Source organism: Chelonoidis abingdonii, chromosome 8 (genome assembly GCF_003597395.2).
Source record: "Chelonoidis abingdonii isolate Lonesome George chromosome 8, CheloAbing_2.0, whole genome shotgun sequence".
Classification (NCBI taxonomy): Eukaryota; Metazoa; Chordata; order Testudines; family Testudinidae; genus Chelonoidis; species Chelonoidis abingdonii.
This window is the reverse complement of record NC_133776.1, coordinates 11175890-11189536: the sequence shown is the minus strand read 5'-3', so window position 1 is coordinate 11189536 and position 13647 is coordinate 11175890. Positions and strand designations below refer to the sequence as shown.

Sequence of the window (13647 nt, the reverse complement as noted above, 5' to 3'; positions counted from 1 at the left end):
TGCCACCCTCACTTCTGCACTGATGCTGGCGGGGCACTGCCTTCATAGTGGGCACCTAGCCAACAGCTGCTGCTGCTCTGGCTGCCCAGCTCTGAAGGCAGCGCAGAAGTACAGGTGGCAATACTGCAACTCCCCTAAAATAACCTTGTGACCCCCCCCCGTGCAACTCCCTTTTGCATAAGGACCACCAACTTGAGAAACACTGGTCTCCTCCATGAAATCTGTACAGTATAGGATAAAAGCACACAAAAGACCAGATTTCACGGGGAGACCAGATTTCACAGTCCGTGATGTGTTTTTTATGGCCGAGAATTTGGTAGGGCCCTACTTATCAGCATTTGGAAAAAAAAGTGATGGTATTTTGCAGTAAGTATAGGTACTACACAATCTCAGTACTCAATAAATTATCAAGTAAACAATGGATTGCCCTTTTAAAAAAACATATACAGCTCAATAGAGTCCTGATACGGCCCTTTTGCAATACTGGAGATCTCTCTGGTGGCATAAGGTTGGTTTAGTTGGCCCTATGCTAGGTCTGTTCTAACCCCTCAACTTGGGGAGGAGGAGCCTGGGTGGGAGGAGCATGGGTGCGACACAAGATGCTCTAGCAATCCCTGGTTGGCAGAAAGGTTCTTGCAGGTCATTGCTGCTGAGGCATATGCAACTTTTGTGAGTAGACTAGAGTTTAGATTTTCAAAGATGCCTTTGAGGTTTGGATGCCCAATTCCAAAGGAAAATTTATGAGAATTGGGCATTCATATCCTCTACACTAACTTAAATCTCAGCCATAAGTATAATTAGATCTAGTTTATGAATGGGTAAAACAAGGGATGGAGAGGATAAATAATTTGACTAAAGTAACTCAACAAGTGAATTAGGAAGGGATCCCAGGATTCCTGACTCCCAGCCTCCTCTTTGAAAGTTGAAACACTAGATTGCACTCACACTTGCCAGAATCCAATTTTCATTATTAGGAGTCATGCTCTACCTTGGACTATTTTATCCTGTTCATGTAGTTAGAGCAGAGGAAAGAAAATGCAGGGTCCTGATCCTGCAAGATATTTTGCCCATGCAGAACCCATTAAAGTCAATAAGACTCTCCAGGGGCAGAGATCTGCTTGCCTGGGGCAGTTTGTAGGATTGGCATCTTAGTTCTAATTCATAAAGTCACCAATTCACTGTTCGTAACCTTAGCAAGTCATTGATGTCCTTGGGTCTGAGTCAGCTAGTTTTGGGGAAAAAGTGGATGCAGAAGCAGCACCTCACTAAAAAAACCCAGATTCTACATGTGAGTCATGTAATTCTGGGAGGATAAATTTCCAAAACAATTTTTTTTTTTGTACACACTTCTTTAGAAGGGGAAGACTAGCCACTGTGGTCTTATAGCATCCTCTAGTGAACTATTCTCTGCAACTTCCTTTTCAAGGAAATTGAATGCCATTCTGTTAGGAGGAAAGATGATATGATGGGCTAGAAAGCAAGGAAAGTAGGGAGGAGGGATACCAAACTGTCTTGATAAAAAGTGCTAATAGCAAGTGATGAGTAAGAGAGAACACAGAATGTTAGGCCAGTGGTTTTGAAATACGTAACACAAATAAAAGCATATCATTTTGTAAAGTAACCTGGGAGTCTGATGTGCTAATGACAAGGCACGTGTTACTATGTGATAAAGCATGCCTCAAAGGTGTTGGAAGTTTATTGCCTTCAATAACTTAAAAAATTGTTTATCTCACAGTTACATATTGCAGTTAGATGACCTATATTAACTGTATTTTAGGATATTTTAGCTTTTTAAGTCTGCTCTCCTAAGAACACTTAATATATTTAAAATAGTAATAATTGCTTAATGTATATTTGCTTTTATTATAGGCAAGATGTTTTCATTTTAGGAGATAAGACAATATTTTGGAAGCAATTCTCATGGTGTTCACTAGAGTATGAACTAGTATGTAACTGACATAAGTATTATAAGTTAGGTCAGTATAAAGCTATGATAGCATAACCTCCACACAAAGTGAAACAGAAGTGTCTATTTGTAAAGATTTTGCTTATGTATGTTTGTAGAGAAGATCTGCTAGACCACTGATGTGCTATAACAGCTACTTATTATACTAATAAATAACTGTTGCCTTCTGCTTCTCATCTGTTGGATCTTGGACATACCTGTTATATATTTAGGCCCTTAACCTGCCAGTATGCACGTGATTAAAGATAAGCATGTGTGTGTGAATTTCTGCCTGCTCTGGGTCTGAGACTGTGACCAACTTTGTTTTATGTGTAGGGTCCTACCAAATTCATGGACGTGAAAAACGTGTCATGGACTGTGAAAGCTGGTTTTTTGTTTACGTTTACTCTATACTATATAGATTTCATGGGGGGAGACCAGCATTTCTCAAACTGAGGGTCCTGACACAAAAAGTAGTTGGGGGAGGCGATTTGAGAGGTTATTGTACAGGGAGGCGTGTGATATTACCATCCTTACTTCTGCGCTGCCTTCAGAGCTGGGTGGCTAGAGAGCGGCAGCTGCTAGCCAGGCACGCATCCCTGAAAGGAACACCCTATCAGCAGCAGCGCAGCAGTAACAGTGGCAATACCATACCGTGCCATCCTTAATTCTATGCCGCTCCTGATGGTGGCTCTGCCTTCAGAGCTGGGCTCCTAGTCAGCAGCCACCACTCTCCAGCCACCAGCTCTGAAGGCAGCACTGCCAGCAGCAACAGTACAGAAATAAGGGTAGTAGCATAGGTGCCAACTTTCCCCGGTGCCCGTGGGTGCTCGCACCCCCCTGCCCCTGCTCTGACTCTACCTTTTCCCTGCCCCCATTCTAACCCCTTCCCCAAAGACCCCACCGCAATTCCACCCCCTCCCTGCCTTTATTGGACCCCTCCTCAAATCCTGACCCCAGCCCCACCTCTTCCCCAAGCGTTCCACATTCCCTCTCCCTCCCAGCGCTTGCCACACGAAACAGCTGTTTGGCGGCGCAAGTGCTGGGAGCTAGGGGGGAAAAGTGGGCATGCGGCATGCTCAGGGGAGGAGGTAGAGCAGAGGCGAGCTAGGGGGCGGGGTGCTGCCGGTGGGTGCAGAGCACCCACCAATTTTTCCCTGTGCGTGCTCCAGCCCTGGAGCACCGATGGAGTCAGCATCCATGGGTAGTAGTATCGCATCCTCCCATAATAACTTTGTGACTCTCTCCACTCCTTTTTGGGTTAGGACCCCTACAATTACAACACCCTGAAATTTCAGATTTAAATAGCTGAAATCATGAAATTTACTATTTTAAAAATCCTATGACTGTAATTAACCAAAATGGAGGGTAGGGCCCTATTTATGTGCACATGGCACCTAGCACAACTGGCCATAGATCAGGTCTGCCACGTAATATCTCAGTATTAGCAACCATAAGTAATTTATTTAGTTGATCACCATGTAAAACACAGAATAAAGTCATGGACTTGGACTACACTAATCCCAGTGAATACTGGTGTCAACAGAGCACGGCTGCTGGAGAGGGAAATATAATCTCTGGACAGAGTACAGCGTCAAGCTCGGCCAGCGAGCTGGAGCGCAGGCAGGTGGCCTGAAGACTCACAATGGGATGGGCTCTTGCCCCCTTTGCTTTTCCAGCAGCGCCAGCCCTCCCATGTGGGGGGAGGAGGAGAGAGACTTGCAGCTGTCACTTGTTCACACAAGTCAGTCTCTCCTCCAGGCTCTGGCGGAGAACAGCTGGACCCAGGCTCATGCCAGAGCACCACCAGTTGGGTGACCAGAGAGCAAGTGTGAAAAATCGGGATGGGAGTTGGGGGGGGGTATAATAAAAAGACCCCAGAATTGGGACTGTCCCGAACTGGTCACCCTGTCCCCCAGACAAACCAGCCCTACACGCCACCCCCTCCCCCCCGCGTTGGTGCCGCTCGCATTCGACTTCTATCTTTGAACGCCCCGCCTCCCCCGCAGCTGTGGGCGGGGCCCAGCTACCGAGACGGGCGGGCTGAGCCCGGAAGCTCCGGGAGCTCGAGCCCCGCCTTGCCAGCGCCCCCGCGCGGCGGGCTGAGCAGAGAATGCAGGGAAGTGCAGGGAAGGAGGACACCGCCTCTCTCACCCCCTCACAGCGCCCTCCCGTTGTACGCATGCGCGAGAGCGGGGCCTCCCTTGTAACCCCGCCCCTTCCCTCCCGCCGGGTAAAGGGGGGGAACTACGGCGGGTTTTACTTCCAGGTTATTCCTCTGAAGCTTCCGGTTGCTGCGCTGTGGTGTTCGCCGCGGACGGGATGGAGCGGGACCTGCTCCGCCAGGCGCTGGGTTTCCACGGCCCCGCGTTGCTCTCCCTGCTCCGCACCGAGCAGCACGATAACTCCGACTTCCGGGGCCTCCTGCCCCCCGGGGGCCCCAGCCTGGAGCTGTCCCGGGAAGCCCAGCACCAGCCGCCCGCCAGGTAAGGAGCCGGGCAGGGGGAGGAGGGAGCTGTTGGTCCCGCCCCACAGCCCAGCTCGGGTCGGCTCTGAGGAGGACCCCAGCTCCTTCATCGGCTCTAGTGCCGCTCCACGGCCCCCGCCGAGGGTTTGCTCTGTCGGTGACCCCCGGGGTCAGAGGGACCCGCGCTCCCTCCCCCGCCACAACTGGGGATCCGCTTCCCTGGACTCTGCGTCCTTTAAGCCTCGGGCAGGGGGTCACCCAGCCTGGGCGCTGACCCCAGCTCCCTCGTAGCTCCCTTGTAGTAGTAGTGATAGCCACAGGCATTTAAAAATGTCAGGTCTCTTCCCGCTCCCCTCCCGCCAAAAAAAAAATCATGACGCTTAAAAATCAGAAGTTGTTTAAAAATGAACGTTTGGGTCTTTGCCTTTGGATTTCGGCGTCCTGATTCCAAGCTTTCTTCTGGAGCCATGAGGGCTAGAAGCTCATTCTTTTTAAATGAAATTTGACGTTTTTCACATAGTCGCTAGTCCAGGAACAGGGCCACGTTACGCAAATACCCTCTTCCTGTGTAGTGCTTTTCATCCCTAGAGTTGAAAGGCTTCAGGGTATTGAGGATGGATTTCTTTCTTGCCGATGAAATGGAATGGCAGGGGAAGCTTTTTTGTTGTCCTACTTTCTAGTAGCGTCTGTACGCTCAATCCAAAAGCTGACACAAAGGCACCTTGTAGCATACCTTGAAATCTGCCAGGTTTAGTTTGGCAGAGAAAATCCAAACACCATAGTTCTTCTTCGAGAGATGTCCCTGTGGGTGCTCCACTCTAGGTGTCGGTGCGCCCCTGCGCCTTTGATTGGAGATTTTTTACAACAGTACTCCTAGCGGCCACGCATGCTTAGAACCTCTGAGTATGTCACTAGTGAGCATGCGTGGCCGATACCCTCAGTTCCTTCTCTACCGCCCCCGGCTTGAGACAGAGCTCAGCAGACTCCTTAACATTTCTTTTCCTATCTTAAAAGACCTGTAGTTAGACAGTTTTTTCCTGTTAGTTAGTTGTTAGTTAGTGTTACTTACCTTTCTTCCTACTTTAAAAAAAATAAAAATAAATTTCTTGTTCTGTCAGCCGCTTCAAATATGCCTGGCTCCACAGGCTCTAAGTGCTGCTCCTCCTGTAAGGACGCTGTTCCTCTCTCTGATGGACACTCCAAGTGTATAAAATGCTTGGGGGAGACTCATTCCCCCAAAATGTTCTCACTGCACTAAATTAAGCTCTAGAGCAAGGAAGGACAGAGTTAAAGCTAAAACTTATTCTGCTTCAAAAATCCCTACAGTCCACCTCAGACCCTGGCGCGGACTCTGCCTCTGCTCTCAGACACAGCTCTAACCCTTCAAAGAAACTGAAGAAAACAGCTAAACGTGAGCACTCACAATGTAAAGAAGGCTTCACTGATAAACCTTCTCCAGTCAGCTCGTCAGTTTCCTTACCGGTGTTTCCCTGCCTGAGTACATTTGAGGAGCCGGGCTCCTCCGGTACCGCACTAAACCCGCCTGTGCTTTCGGCGGCAGCGTGAGGCTCTGGTGCCGAGGCGACAGGCTTTCAGTTGCCTGCCTCGATTGTGGCACCTATCGGCACCGCGATGAATGCGGCACCAACAACTCTGACACCCGTGGAGGCACCGCAGCCTGCTATTAATAGCGTGGCACCACCTGCAGCACCGGCATTACTACCGCTACTTGGCACAGAGCCAAGACTCAGAACTCCGGTGTCAGCCCGGGTTCCCTCACAGGATCTATATCAGCCTTCGCCTCCAACTGCCCCAGCGCTGCAGTTTACCCACTCAAGTGGCCTCATAGTGTCAACTACACTGCAATCCCCCTTTCTTGGGGATGGCTTCTCCCTGACAAATGATTCTGGGTCCGAGCAGCCTTTCTCCAGTGAGGAGGAGTCTGAACTACAGGCTGATGTTCCAGTGCAATCTGAATTCTACACTCAGAGTCCTGTCACCCGCGGACACAGGAAAGTTGTCCCAAGCCACCCTCAAGATCCCACCTCCTGGTGTGTTAACCCCTGGATGGCACCTCCTATGCCTTTTCCATCACCATGGCAGTTTTGGGCTCCGTGGCCATCTTTCCCTCGGCAGTGTCTGTGACAGCTATCCCCCTATTCCATTTTGTTTCTTACAGCTGTCCCCATACTCCATTTTGTTCTCCTCCTGTGGCCGCCCCTTCCCTGGCTCTTAAGTTGTTTACCAGGGCCACTGTCCTTCTCAAAGGGAGGGCCCCTTAAGATGTTTACCAAGAATCATTGCGCTTCTCAAAGGGATGGCCACTTGTGCGCAGTGGAACCACTGCCTGTTCAAGGGTTAGTCCTGTTATCACCCTTGTTAAACCTGGGCTCGATGTAGGGTGGCAATGTCCAGAGCTGCAAGACCTATGTGTTTTTAAGATCCTGGGCATGAGTCATAGGCCTCATATGCTTTTGAGTCACTATTGCCAGGACTCGCCAGACATGTCTCTGTGCTCGCTCCTACAGTTTTTCCTGCCTCCCTCCTCCCCTGTATCAAGAGGAGCCATCAAAAAGTATGGCGGGAAACTGCGAGTTTGCCTTTAAAAACAGACATTTTTGAAACTACAGCAGAAAGACCAGGCAAGCAATGCAGGAACTGATCACCCAGGGGTTTCTGGGGGTCCTTTCTCGCCATCGTTTATTTGGCGTACCCCCATTTTTGAACTCCCCTCCCACGAACAACGAATTTGTGCGTGGAGATTCCTGATTACTGAAAGCGATCGAGTCCTCTCTCCATCCCCAATGCTACTGCTGTTTCCTGTCTGTAGTTTGCTGCTGTCCTGGGGAATTGTAAGAGCTCTCTCTCTCCCTTGCAGGCCCCTCTGTCCTAGCTGCTGGCCTTGTTTCCCAAGCAGACAGACCCAAGCTAACTCTGGTCGTATCTCATATGTTTCTTGCTCTGCAGCGCCTTTTGCTGCTAAAAAATAAGCCTGTGCTGCCTTGCTGGCTGTGCCTTCTTGGACTGTATCCTGGCTGCCAGCTGCAGCCGCCCCCCCCCCCCCCCCACTGCTGCTAAGGTGCGCACCTATTAGAACAGGTTCTTAGTCTAGTAAGTGGTGGTTTCATTTGCATAGCGGTGGTTCAGTTAGGTTTAGAGAATTGGTTTGTATTGTGCTCTGTAAGTTAGGTTTAAAAAATTGTTGCATTGTGTTCTGTTACTTGCTGATTTGTGTAGTCTTGGTTAAGTTAGATCATAGATAGAATTTTTGCTGTGTTCTGTATAATTGTGGTTAAGTCTGTCTTCCTACTGCCCCCAAACCTCAATTGTATTACTAAAGTCTAGCATAAAACCCATTGGTTACCTTTTTCTCTCTAACAACCTCACATTTTTACATTTACACTACTGTGACACATTACCCATGACTGTTAGTTGGCTATATGCTGCTGTGACACTCACTTTACATAGAAATTGTTAGCTACCTGTTACATTATACTTCAGTGTCAATTGGTTACCAATTATTGTACCCACATTAAACCCCCCTGTCTATTTAAACTAAAAGAAACCCCTCCCCAATTGTCTACCTTAACAAACCCTATACACTATTGAATTTTCCCTGTTTTTGCATTTTCTTAATAAAGTTTCTTTTGCACCCAACTAGTGCAGTAGTTGTCCCCCAAGATCCCCTACCTGCTGGCAGGGTCAGGCAGCATGTCCGCTATTCTACTCAGGCTAGACGCGAACGTCCAACTCATATGACTCATTTGGCAGCACCCACCCATCCTCAGGATCAATTAACTCCACCTCCTGATCCAGTATTACCTGACATACCAACTGATCCAATACCTGAGGAGGCGTTACTTCCTTCCCCTCCCCCGCCATCAGATGATTTTTCGAAATTCCAAGATCTCTTCAAAAGGGCTGCCAGTGAGCTTAGAATCAATCTGGAGGAAGTACCTGATCAACAACATGAGCTAACAGACATCCTGCAACCATCTTCGTTGTCCAGATTGGCATTACCAATTAATCCAGCCCTTATGGAACCTGCTAAATCCATCTGGCACACTCCAGCCACAAGCCAGCCTACCTGCAAACAGGCGGACCGTAAATACTTCATTCCCTCGAAGGGCTCTGAATTCCTTTTCTCACATCCTGTGCCAAACTCATTGGTAGTGGACGCAGCCAGTCAGAGAAACAAACAACAGTATTTCCGCCATGCCCCAACCAACAAAGAGGGCAAACGCCTAGACCTGCTCGGTCGTAGGGTGTATGCCTCTTCAACGTTGCAATTTCGAATTGCCAATTATACCGCAGTCCTGGCAAAATACGACCATAGAAACTATAATAAGTTCATGGACTTTACTGAACACATCCCAGACAACAAGAAACAACAGTTTACAACTTTAGTTTCCGAGGGCCAAATCATATCCCGCACGGCTCTTCAAACAGCTCTGGATTCAGCCAATACTGCAGCAAGATCCACCGCTACAGCGGTGGTCGTGCGCCGAGGTTCCCGGCTTTCCTCTTCTCTCTTTCCTCGAGAGGTTCAGAGCACCATAGAGGATCTCCCTTTTGATGGTGATAAACTCTTTGCTTCCACCACTAATGAAGTGCTTCACTCAATGAAGGACTCAAGGGTAACTCTTCGGTCCTTAGATATCCAAACCCCTACAAACAGAAGGCAACAGTACAGATATCAACCTTACCACCGTCCGCGCTACCCCTCATATACGCAGCATTTCCCGAGATCTCAGGATCAACAACACCACCACCAACGCCAGAGGTCCAGATACCAGCGGCGTTGCCTCAGTTCTTCCGGGATGCCCCATCTTCCTCCAAATAATAAGCAAATTTGAACCTTTGGTCGAGGGTCTCGTAAACGTCTCCCCAACTCCAGTGCGTGCACTGCCCACAACTATCTTTGGACACCGTCTACAGCCATTTTTACACCAATGGCAGAGTATTACCACCGACAAGTGGGTTCTAGAGGTCACCACAATGGGGTATTCCATCCCCTTCCTCTCCTTACCTCCCACCCACCTCACCTCCCCGTCCCTCTTCAGGACAACCTTTCACGAGCCACACCTCCAGCAAGAAGTACAACATCCTTCTTCCACCTGGGTGCTATCGAACTTCGTGCCCGAATGCCACAAGGGAAAGGTTCTACTCCCCTTATTTCCTAACACAGAAGAAAAACTGGAGGATGGCGACCGATCCTCGACCTCAGGAGGCTCAACAAATTCATCAAGAAACAAAAGTTCAAGATAGTTACTCTCACCACCATATATTCCAGCCCTGGAGCAGGGCGATTTGTTTTCAGCCCTCGACCTACAAGATGCGCTATTTTCACGTCACTAGATCCACCCAGCCCACAGACGTTTTCTTCTCCGTTTTAGCCTTGGCTCGACGCATTACCAATACAGAGTTCTACCATTTGGCCTTTCCACTGCCCCCCCCCCCCCCCGAGTTTTCTCCAAACTTCTAGCGTAGTCACGGCCTACCTCAGGAAACAAGAGTTATAATATTTCCTTACCTGGACGATTGCCTCCTCAAGGCCTCCACATACGCCGAGGCCTTCAGCTTCACATAAAAAATCACCATCGAGTGCTTTCAATCCCTGGGCCTGCAAATAAACGAAACAAATCCACATTAAATCCTACCCAACGCCTGGACTTTATAGGAGCAAGCCTCGACTCCAGAACTCCGGACGGGCATCCCTTCCACCCGACCGATTCAATACCATAAAACTGCTGGCTACAAGGCTTCACAGCAGCCCTCAGGTTGCCAACCTGAGACTGCCTCCAGCTACTGGGGCACATGGCCTCGTGCACTTTCGTGGTCCGCAAGTCTCCACAATGAGGTGCTTCCAAGCTTGGCTGGCCACGGTTTACAAACCGTGCGTGCACTCAATAAACAAACAATTAACCATACCTTACCGGGTCAAGGACTCTTTCATATGGTGGACAGTCCCCGACAACCTCTGTTCTGGAGTCCCCTTCCTCCAGACTCCACCAACTGTGATGATGACGACCGACGCATCCCTCACTGGCTGGGGCCCATATCTCTCACCACACAGTACACGGGCTATGGTCTCACTCCGAGAACCTCCCTACACATAAACGTTCTAGAACTTAGAGCTATCCGGAATGCTTGCCGTTGCTTCCTCCCACTAATCAAGAATCAGCATGTACGCATAATGACAGACAACATGCCTGCATGTTCTACGTCAACAGACAAGGGGGCTCGTTCCCACTCTCTTTGTTCAGAGGCCATGAAACTCTGAAATTGGTGCCTTGCGAACCACATCCAGATATCAGCTGCGTACATCCCAGGCGTGCTGAACACACACTTCCGACGAGCTAAGCAGACGGTTTCCTTCGGAGCACGAATGGGAGATAGACGACAGAATCATTCTCGACATATTTCGCACTTGGGTCACCCAACCATAGATCTCTTCGCAACCCCGAAAAACACAAAATGCCTCAATTTCTGCTCCAGGGCAGGACTGGGCAAACACTCCCTAGGGGATGCATTCATGATCTCCTGGCACCGGCCTTCGTTTACTTGCCTTTTCCCCCAATACCATTGCTTCAACAGGGTCCTTACGAAGATACGAACTGATCGTGCCAGGATAATCTTGATCGCACTCTTCATGCCGAGACAACCGTGGTTCCCATTCCTCACCAGAATGTCAATTCAACAGCACCGATCTCCCTGCCTCTCATCCGGTCAAAACCTTTTATCACAGCAGCATGGCCGGCTTCTTCACCCCAATCTCTCCATGCTTCACCTCAAAGCTTGGTACCTGCATGGTTCTCCAATGAGAACTAGACTGTTCCGACCAAGTACAGAGGGTACTTCTACACAGCAGAACACAATCCACCCGTACCACCTACCTCCGAAAGTGGGAAAGATTCACAAAATGGAGCTCAACCAAACAACTGTCTCCTACTACCTCTGCATACTCTTCCCTTGACATACAGTCCGGCCTGATTCATCTATTGGACATTAAGCAATCACGGCCTTTCATCGTCAGTTGACTCCATTTCAGTCCATCACCACTTAGAAGGCCTCACAACCTATTCATTAACGCTTTCACAGTTGACAATACTTCGGTTTTCGCTCATCCCATCACCAAACATTTCCTGAAGGGACTCCAAACCCTATATCCAGACATTAAGCCACCTACCCCTCCATGGGATCTTCACCTAGTATTGTCCTGTTTAACTCACCAACCCTTTGAGGCCTTAGCCACCTGCTCCCTTTTGCACCTCTCGATGAAAACAGCTTTTTTGGTGGCCATTACCTCTGCCAGACGGCAGGCGAGATAGCAGCTCTTATGGCAGATCCACCATATACCCTCTTCTTCAGGGACAAAAGTTGACTCTACGTTTTTACACCCAAAATTCCTTCTAAAAGTTCATGCTTCTTTTCCACCTCATGAACCAATACATTTACCAACTTTCTTCCCGAAACCACATGCAAACTCCTTCGAGGCCACGATGCACACACTTGATGTGCGTAGGGCCTTATCTTTTTATCTGGACAGAACAAAACCTTTCAGAAACTCTCCTAGACTCTTTGTCTCTATCGCGGACCATTCCAAGGGCATGGCTATCTCTACCCAGAGGCTTTCGAAATGGATCTCTGATTGCATACGTCTCTGTTATCAGATAAAGAACATTACACTTCCGGCACTGATCAGGACACGTTCCACTAGATCTGTATCTACCTCTGTAGCTTTCCTACGCAAAGTACCCTTGTCTGACATTTGTAGGGCGGCCACCTGGTCCTCCCACCATACATTCGTTACTCACTATGCCCTTACTCAAGGCCCTCTCTCTGACACTTGATTAGGCAGAGCAGTGTTGTCTACGGCATTCCTGCCAGATCCGAAGTCCCTACCTCCTTGAGATCCACTCTAGGTGACTTCAAAGCAGTTTAGCACCCGCAGGGACATCTCTCAAAGAAGAAGAGGAGGTTACTCACTTTGTGCAGTAACGGATGTTCTTCGAGATGAGTGTCCCTGTGGGTGCTCCACTACCCACCCTCCTCCCCTCTACTTCGGAGTTGGGGTAGCCTCCGTTGTAGAGAAGGAACTGAGGGTACCAGCCGCGCATGTTCACTAGTGACGTACTCAGAGTGAGTGACAGGTTCTAAGCATGCGTGGCCGCTAGGAGTACTGCTGTAAAAAATCTCCGATCAAAGGCGCAGGGGCGCACCGACATCTAGAGTGGAGCACCCACAGGGACACTCATCTCGAAGAACATCAGTTACTGCACCAGGTGAGTAACCTCTTCTTCTGGAAGCTTTACTATTCAGCAGCACTCATGTTCTGTACACATGTTATCTACCACCGTGCTCAACATTAGACATAGAAAAACTTGGGCAAAGCATTTTGTACTAAACATGTAATCAGTAGTATACGTTGGGACGCATTTCATTAAATGCTTATGCAAAGCCCTGGACAGTGATTTAAAACAAAAACACCGAAAAAAAGCACTAAACTTTTTATGTAACAGATATTGCATGCTATGTGAACAAAAGGGGGGGAGTATTAGATTTTTCTTTATTTTTCTTAGGAAAGAGAAGAGAATTGATAACATTGAGATACAACACTTCATTGCAAAAAAAGCTGATCTCCTTTTTGCTCTTTCATGGAAACCAAATGTATCAACAGATTCAGAATCAAATGAAGAGAATGAAGGTAAATCCTATAATTACAGGTGAAAAGGGATTCTCTCTGAGACAAATTAGCTGTGAGAAATCCAGTAAAGGTCTTGTGTATACAATACACTTTTAAAAATAAATGGTATTTGTAAAAAGTGTGTTGTTTTGTTTCAAGTTTTTTTTGAAGTTTAAAAATGTATGGAGTAGATAAATAATCTTCACAATACTGTGAACACATCTGTCAGACTTTAAAATAATTCTCATTTTAGTCAACCATGATTAAGGCCTATACTGTGTGGAATATGGTGGGAAAAGGTAACGTTTGCATTTTTTGTTTAAATAAGTATGTTTTCAATTTATCTCGTATGACAATGTAAACACCCTGAGTGACTCTCAACTCTAGTAAAAGCAGCAGAGAATCCTGTGGCACCTTATAGACTAACAGACGTTTTGGATCATGAGCTTTCGTGGGTGAATACCCACTTCATCTCATCTCATGAAGTGGGTATTCACCCACGAAAGCTCATGATCCAAAACATCTGTTAGTCTATAAGGTGCCACAGGA

At 48.1% G+C, this 13647-nt stretch overlaps 1 protein-coding gene across 3 annotated transcripts in view; it reads left to right on the top strand.

Annotated features, from left to right (window-relative positions):
• The first annotated feature begins 4213 nt into the window (after positions 1-4213).
• Positions 4214-13647, top strand: part of TTC14 (tetratricopeptide repeat domain 14) — a 31905-nt gene continuing 22471 nt past the window's right edge. For 2 of the 3 annotated variants that reach the window (XM_032783842.2, XM_032783833.2), the window contains exons 1-2: positions 4217-4431; positions 12995-13119. In XM_032783842.2, the coding sequence (XP_032639733.1) occupies positions 4268-4431; positions 12995-13119 (289 nt within the window). In that variant the 5' untranslated portion in view covers positions 4217-4267. Of the gene's footprint in view, positions 4432-12994; positions 13120-13647 lie in introns of all 3 variants that reach the window. The other variant, XR_012656350.1, reaches the window with a different exon arrangement.